The sequence below is a fragment of the Dryas octopetala genome, chromosome 7 (genome assembly GCF_963921425.1).
Source record: "Dryas octopetala chromosome 7, drDryOcto1.1, whole genome shotgun sequence".
Lineage (NCBI taxonomy): Eukaryota > Viridiplantae > Streptophyta > Magnoliopsida > Rosales > Rosaceae > Dryas > Dryas octopetala.
Genome location: NC_141372.1, coordinates 9,148,360 through 9,156,887, shown reverse-complemented (window position 1 = coordinate 9,156,887; position 8,528 = coordinate 9,148,360). Strand labels below are relative to the sequence as shown.

The window sequence follows — 8,528 nt, the reverse complement described above, 5'->3', positions numbered from 1 at the left end:
CATATATTGAACCAAAAGTTTATATAAAAGTTTACATAATGAATATTTAGGCTTTCGTCTAAAGTTTTTGTAAGAAAAATTGCATCGTAGACAACTCATATTCGGTGATGCAGATGTGTAGTCACTCAGTTTAACATGTAGGCGAACATGTTCTGATACCATATTAAACAATCACTATATTTCAAAAATTTAAACCGTAAATAAGCCAACAATGTATATCACAATAAATAAAATAATAAACACCCATACCAGTTGTGCTCCCCAACTTTACGACGAGTCGTTTGCAACTAATAAGTTGACGGCCACGACATCGTCTGAACATTCCCCGCGTCCAAGAATAACAGTTAATACCCAACAGTCACAACAACCCTCTGTTTGGAACAAAGGAAAATCCGAAAAACGAAAGAGAAAAACAATGGGAGCAGAAGTGGAACAGCAGGAAAAAAAGGAAAGCGAGAAGCCAAGATCCATGACAAAGGCCCAGTTCCTCGCCTGGAAACGCCAGAAGGTCATCTTTCTCTTTCTTTTCTCAATTTCCTCTCGCTTTAGATTTATAGGGACTAGGGTTTCTCTTTCCCACATTTTCTGCTCCTTTCTGGTATCACATCTACATTACATTATCAACAAGTTTTGGAATTTACTTTCCCGGACTTCGATATGTGTTCTCTATAATGCTTTGATTGGATGCAAATTGCAATATAAAAGTTTTTTTTTTTTTTTTTAATATGCAAACTGAGTTTTAACCAAGATTGGATGTAAAAAATCAGTGCCATTAAATAGAGAAAATTTTCTTTCTTTTTATATGTGTGTGTGTGTCATGCTAATCATTTATAGCTTTCGAGGTTTGTATTGGTTGCTAATTGTTAACTTTAAGTACTTACTTGGTGGAACTAATGAACTTTGTCTGTTTAAAGTCAAATGACCTCTAATATGTATTATATGTTTTATAGGATGATGATGCATCTGCGAGAAGAGCTGAAGCGGCAAGGAAACGTGCCGAGGACATAGCTGCAGGGACAGTGCAAATGAATGGCCGAGAGCTTTTCGTGCATGAACCTTGGGTTTTTGATAACACTCATTATTGAGGTTAGTTTTTGTAAGGAGAAGAATTCTGTTTTCTTTGTGTTGATCAAATAAAATAGTGGCTTACTTTGAGAATGTATTACTATGTAATCATGATCTCTGTAATTCCTGGACTTAAACTCTCAAAAGAGACTAGACACTCAAGAAATTAAGAATCAACATTGTATATTTTTATTTTTGTTCAATTTATGTTTACCACACAATTATTTGGCCAAATCCATACCAACAGCTTATTATAATGAATTAGAATCTTATTCAAAAACTCTATATACCAAAGTACAACAGCAGGCTAAAGGATTCAAAGACAACCAAAACAGAATACAGACAAAGCAAATTTACATCTGCACAGAAAAAAACCAAGGGAAACCCAGACCTAAATTCTATGGGAGTTCCCTGAAAATAGAATCAGGAACAAGCAAGTCTGAAGCGTGAGCAACCTCTTCCGTTGATATGAGTATCTCTCACATGAACCAGACTGAAAATTCCTTACAGCCTCTTGTATAGAAGAATATAATGCACCCTTCTGTTTTTGCATCACTTTCATGCACAAACATGCTCCCCAGACAAGCTCCCCAGACATGCTCTCATGAATCTTTTATTTCTTTGTCTTCTCAAATGGTAGATCAAAGCTCCCCAGACAAGCTTTAGGATTATACAGGCATTTGTTTGTATGACAGATTTAAACCTATTATTCTTAAATTTCAAAAGGATCTGTAGTTTCATCTCTTTTCTGTGTGCACCTAATATGTTCTCCCTGGCTCTTGCACAGGTTAGCCATACATTTATGTATCAGTTTTTACTCTTGGTGGATAAAAGGCACTTACTTCCCTATTGATACCTCATCTCCTTAAAATCAAGGGTTGATGATGAGTAAAAGGAGTAAAAGGGAATCTATCTTTGCAAAAGTCTTGTGTTTTTATTATTATTTAAAAAAAAATAGAAATTTTTTTTTTCCTTAAATTTCATGGTTTTTTCAACTTTTAATGCTTAAAATTCACAATTTATGTTTTTTTTTTATTTTTATTTTTTTTATTCTGAATATAGATTTTAAAGTAGGCATTCTAATTTATATGTATACATGAGAATCTACATGGCACTCCATAGAACATTTTTGTAAAAAATTTATTGGCAGATGGCATAGTATCATTCAAGTTATTGATATGATCTAAGAACGAAAGGATAAGATAGATTTCTTAGCAAATCAGTTAACATGAAGTTGTAATAGAATCCTCCTCAAATACATCAATGAAAATATCAACTTCACAAATTTCATAAGGAACAAAAAAAAAAAGAAGAAAAACAACCAAATGCCTCTAAGAAGTTGATCACTAGAGAAAACCCTCCACAATTCAATGCCCTTGTCCAATCTGCACGGCATATGATTGCCTGTGAAGATAATAATATTATGATGGACTATAATGTGAGAGTTCCTTTGTCGGTTTAGTATTTTACCTTAAACAGTAGGATATATAATGTCAGGACTTATTTCTTGCCAAGCAAGTTAAAGGTGATCATACTGTCTATATATTCCTCCAAGAATGATATACCCTGCTTTTGGCAGTAAACAGCCGAATATGGGGGTCAATAGGCAGGCCCATCCCCTCAAACATTGGGTCATAAACACCATTTCTTTGTTGCCTGAAACCATAAGAACTTTGATTAGTTGGAAGTTTTCCATGAACAACTGAAAGCATTATGCAATAAAACTTAGTAAAACCTTGGATTCGAAGGAATGGAAACAGTAGAGTTGATATCCACTGCTCTTTCAGATTGAAAAGTATTCCTTTGCATTTCATTATGAATGAAAGGCACTGAATTCATTTGTTGCATGTCTAATCCCCACTGCATTTGACCAGATCAGTAACCGATAATTTCATCAGTCATACTATAATGTTAATTTTGAAACTCTTAAACATAATTAAGCCTTTACAGAACCATGGGAATCAATGCAATGTAGTCCTGAAAATTTGATACCCTGTAGCGTTTAGCTGGCAACGATGACTCTCCTAATTCACATTGTTGGGCAGATGTCGCATGTCGCTTGGCAGCATAGCCACGTTGTTCTGGTGTTCCTTGCTGAAACAGTTTTTCACAAAAAGGGTTATTTACAACAATAAACACAAGAAGTGGAAAAAAAAAAAAAAAAAAAAAAAAAAAAAAAAAAAAAAAGCCTCCTATTTACTGGATTATTCTCCTATTCGCATAACAAAGAATGCCTATGGGGTATTCCTGGAAGTACAAGGACCACCACCCCGAATGTAGCCGAACAGCCAACGTAAGCACATCCTTGCTGTGTGCATAGGAGAAACCTCTTATTTTACAAAGCTAAAGTGCTATTTTACAAAGAATACCCCATACGTACCACTTCAAAGTTGTTTGGTGAAGATTCATGCTGGTTAGTGAACCCCACACCAGTGTTGTGATCCTTGTAAGTTCCCTGATGACAAAAATGTAGGATATCTGATTATAGAATCAGGAGAAAACTATTAAGCAAATCATTGTTTGAGGAAAAATTTACTCCTTCATTTGGGGAGTCTCGAGAAGTGCCTTCGCGTGGACTATTGGTTTGATGCAGTATTTCATCAAGTTGGACAGGCGGGAACCTACAAAAAGAATCTTATAAGAGCATGAAAGGTATCTTTACTAAGACGTACTTATAATCCAGATTATTATCCGTTTGTATAGGTCTATTACAAAACTAACTCAGGTAAGATATTCACTTCCTTGGGAATAATAAAAAAAAAAAAATTAATGTTGTTTTGGCTAATATTCTTTGTCTCCTCAATAACCCTTCTTTAAAAATTTTAGAAATCAACTTGCTTTGGACTATATCAAGATCATGTCATAGTCGAGCGAGACTGAGTTAGTATTGGGTTGAGATAGGAATAGAAGATCTCAGACTCACATATTGACTCCAGCTTGGTCCTTTTAAGTGCAAAATAGGTTAGTTTTAGTTTACTAAATGTGAAGAAAAAGGGTTAGTTTTCTAATGGGCATGCATAAACGGGTTATTTATGAAAAAAAAAATCACCCATCATTATACTTGTGTAATGATATCATTGTTAAAGATTAATTAATAGATAATAGAAGTAAATGATCAGTCAGGTACCTGAAAGGCATAAGAGGTTGGAGAAACCCAGAGTTGCCATGCTGAGGATCAGCTATATTAGATCTCAGAGAGACTTGATTGACTTGTTGACCATCAGATATTTGTAGAGGCCTAATTTATAGAATGTAAAAGCAAGTTAAACCAAAAATCACAAAAGAAAAAATAGTAAAATACAAGGCAGGGCACTGGTTATATTCATACACATGTTATAGACTTATAGTGCATATATATTTCATGATTACCGTTACAAATCATAAATAATCTTCATGTGACAACACTGGAGGTATGTCAGAAACAACTGAAGTATAATGAAAAGATTTGTTGGTATTGTTTTTCACGACCTTAATTCAAGAAGTGGGTCTAGATTATATATAAGATTGATGCATCAAAGAAATTATTCGTAATAACTAATATATATTCTTTACATATTTAATACCAGTTCAACATGCTTATACATATTCATCTCAGACCAAAAAAGACATTTATCTTTGTAAATTAATTAATAAATTTTTAAACCCCAAAAGCTCATCAGTTAGCCACTTAACCCTTATGTTCTTGTATATACATTTTTAAACCTCATCATTTTACCCTAAAAAGTTATTGACAAAAAAATAAAGTTTCCTCCTCACTGCCCAATACCGGCGATGGTCAATCATGTTTGGCGGACCATGGACACCATGCCCATGGCTGGCCACCATGACATCTGTCAGCCATGCCGGACTAGTTTTTTATTTTTAGTTTGGAACATATATTTTTAAATGCCCTTCCCATCATTTAAATAACTTTGTGTTAAAATATGTTATTATATTAATTTGGGAGTGTTTTTTCTTATTATTTTACAAATTAAACTTTATCATTCATGTGTACAGAACATGTCAATGTGTTATGTTACTTTAAAAAAACGTAAAATTTAAATTGAAACTTCATGTACCTAGAAAGCATTGAAGGCCTTGGCCCCGTTGAGTTATAAATTTGTGAATGAACCACAAAATTAGGCATCGCCTGGACCTGTTCAGGCTGTTGCTGGTGGCGTCCTACTTCCTGAAGCCTAAGGAAGAAGAATGAGAAGGAAGAACCTTAATTAGAATAAGCACATAAATAGTTGTATGCATTCTACAATTTCAAGAAAATTAAATCATGGAATTGAATGATTTGGTACCTAGACACTATTGCCCTTGAACCTTGGATGGGGTAATGACATTGTGGACCAAAAGTATTTGTTGGCTGGACTTGGTTCAGTTGTAGCTGATTCGATAACTGCTGGGGACCTTGGGGCCTAAATCAGATACATATATATTTATAAGTTGGCCATATGCTGATGTGCCCATAAACATAATGTGTTTGTGTTCACCTTTTCAATATTTTATTTATATGCCTACCTTAGTTGTGCAGCTCCATATGGAAGCATTCGTGGGTCAACAAATACTCCATCAGCTGTCATAGCTTGATTTGGTTGGGGCCTAAGTTCATATAATAAGCATGTCAATGTTAAGCACAACAGCATACTGCATACTTGCATACTGAAAGTTACAAGCACACAACCAAATATGGTGATTATGTCAGGCCATATACCAGTAGCCTGATGGAGTCAAAACCCTATGAGGAGCATTGAGCTGCTGGGAGTACAAAGTTGCTTGCTGTTGGTTAATTTGGGGTGGCCTTTGATTTACATCTAACCTTGCCATCATCTGCTCGTAGAAAACAAGTTGTATATGTATATATAGTAGTGTCAAACTGCTTGGGGAGAAGTATGTAATGAAATCAAAACTGTTTTACAGTAGTTGTCTTTCAAGTGTCACAACAGAGGACTCACCGCGTTTGTGTCATGTTGACTGGGAGTACCCAGAGTGAGAGACCTAGGAGTCGGGGAATTTGTTATACAATTGAAATCAGAAAGGATGCAAAGAAGAAGAGTATTGCATGGAGAAGTTTTTTAAAAGAATAGTGATTGACATACAGAGGCAAATGCTCCGCTGGAGGAACATTATTCGGAGGCTGAACTACTCCATCCTGCACAGTTAATCCCAATTGCATCTGCTCATGATCAAAATGTCCAAGATAGTCAGTGCTGTTCTTCATATGCATCCATCGGTGATTTCTCTTTTACTTAGTGTTCACAAGCATAATAGTAATAATAACCATGTTAATTGTGAATGGAAGGGCAATAATATGTGTGAGGTATGTATATATACCGGTACTGGATGGTGAAGTTGTGTTGCCCCTGACAAGGGGGAGTTGAAGAAAGATGAGTTTGTTTCCCCCACATTTGGGGCATTTACAAGTTGAGGGTTAGAGCACTGATAACTTTGACTTGCAGTTTGTGGCATGAAGTTCTGGGTGGAATTTGCATGATTTAGACCGGACAAGTTAATTGCAGCCAATGATCCAAGCTCTGTATACTCCTGTGTGAGAAGGAAAAAACAGTCCCATAAGTTCGTTTGACATCTTATGTTCCCGGACTTTTAATGTGGACCGTACATTAACACAAGAACACATGATTAATGGTTTAGATTTATAGTTTAGCAGCATATAACATACAAAATTGTCTGATAAGAGAATATTTATATTAAGTTATGTATTACCATTGGTGGAGGGTGGAGTTGCGGTGCTCCTGTAAATATAGGACAAATTGCTGTTCTTGGTGATGGCATATTTGAAGCATTAGAAAGTATAGGGCCTGAGTTGGCCGGATTTGGCTGAGCCTGATTCAGTTCAAGTGGTTGGTGGAACTCCACAATGGCCTGAACAACATCAATGAAATAAAAATGATTATTTTGGATTGTGAATTTGGACCGCATATGGAGTCTAGACTCGAGTTAATCCATATTATGTCTAAATTTACAGTTTGACGATATAACATGTTAGACTGTCTAATGCAACATATGTTTACAAAGCATACTGTTGTTTGAGAGTTGTTTTGCAATGTCGTTGCTAATGGGGTAGAAGATGAAGTCCCCATTGGTGCCATGTTTAGCGGTTGCTGGTTAAGGACAGGGTCTGATACTGTTAGTCCTCTACTAGGAGTAGGAGTGAATGTTGGCATTGTGAGGGTCTCCCTCGAGCTTGCTTGATTTTTCACCCTAGGCTGAGTGCTTCCACTTGATGATCCTAGCCCAATGTTCTCCTGCTGCGAAATTACATTATTACCCCCGAAAAAATATATACATGTATATCCATATATATTAGCATCAAACGTAAATAACAATAAAGCTTTTTGTACCATATTTAGATGACATCTTTTACAGAAATAAGATTAATGTGAGACCAAACTATGAAAATGTGTTCCACAAATGGCAAAATACTATTAATGTTGATTACCGCAGTCTTATTCTTATGTTTTGAAGGCATTTGCATGTTATTGTTGTTGTCAACGAAGTCATCATCGTCAAAGCTGAACTCATAATCAAACGGAGCTCCTCCTACTCCGCCAGTGTCCATCTGATTCATAATTGAAAATACTACAAATCAGTTGTATAATTTATCAATTATACAATGAATTAGATATTGCTATCTTATAAAATGATTTTTCAACGTTATTAAGTTGTAATAATTCTTTGTCATATGAATAAGTTGTGTTTATGGAAAAGTTAGCAATCTCGATACTTTTTATAAAACAGTATTGCTCTTCAGTCCAGGAAAAAGGAGACAATGTCCCTCTTAAAAGCTAAATATTAACCAATAAAAAAATCTTTAATAATATTGAGGAGTAAACTTTAATATGACAGGTTGGCCAAAAAAACTTTAATATGACAGAAAACTTAATATGTGGGTAAGAATTGAAAATTAATATTTTGATAATATGGGACTCAACAAATTCAACACATAAAATCTATACTACTGGTTTTTACATCACTAAATTATTTTCCGACAAAAATATAAGGGTAGTCCGTAGTTGTATGACAACTCACAAATTTACTATCATTAAGGTTTTCTTTTTCTTATTTTTATTATTTAAAGCTTGAAAACAATAAGGGATGAATAAATGTTTCTGACGACAGATAATAAAGTAATTTATAAAAAATAAAAAAATTGAGGGGGTCAAATGAATATATTTGAAAAATCAAATGGGACGGTCCAAAATACAAGTGAAGACTTTTTAAAAATACATTACCTTATGAAAAATAAAGATAATTAATGAAAAGTCAGTCACTTTTAAAGAGGGGGATACTCAAAAAAGAAAAAGAAAACAAAAACAAAATTTAAAAGTTGAGATAGGGTCCTCTGGGGCCCATTAAATACATTTGGCACACTCTTGAGGGAGGGAATCATTTGACTCTGCTCTCTCAGAGGGAGAGGAGGAGGAAAATGTGAGTCACTTTCCTGCTAAGAGTCTAGG

General features: G+C 34.9%; 1 protein-coding gene across 4 annotated transcripts; it reads left to right on the top strand.

Annotated features, from left to right (window-relative positions):
- Positions 1–381: 381 nt before the first annotated feature.
- On the top strand, positions 382–5,969 carry LOC147279413 (zinc finger CCCH domain protein). 4 transcript variants are annotated; one of them, XR_015123406.1, is made up of 4 exons: positions 382–508; positions 951–1,086; positions 3,659–3,717; positions 5,585–5,969. XR_015123406.1 is itself a non-coding variant. In XM_086251234.1 (3 exons), the coding sequence occupies exons 1-2, from the start codon at positions 416–418 to the stop codon at positions 1,083–1,085; spliced, it is 228 nt and encodes a 75-aa protein (XP_086107360.1). In that variant the 5' UTR covers positions 382–415; the 3' UTR covers position 1,086; positions 5,585–5,969. The 4 variants fall into 4 exon arrangements, 2 of the variants coding, with proteins under 2 accessions (XP_086107360.1, XP_086107361.1); XR_015123405.1 differs by having other exon boundaries at positions 5,577–5,969; XM_086251234.1 differs by lacking the exon at positions 3,659–3,717.
- The last annotated feature ends 2,559 nt before the right edge of the window (positions 5,970–8,528 follow it).

Bases quoted from the DNA above. Each gene is read 5' to 3' on its own strand.
- LOC147279413 (XM_086251234.1), top strand. From the start codon at position 416: ATGGGAGCAGAAGTGGAACAGCAGGAAAAAAAGGAAAGCGAGAAGCCA. The intron at 509-950 runs GTCATCTTTCTC...TATGTTTTATAG, and splicing joins TCGCCTGGAAACGCCAGAAG to GATGATGATGCATCTGCGAG.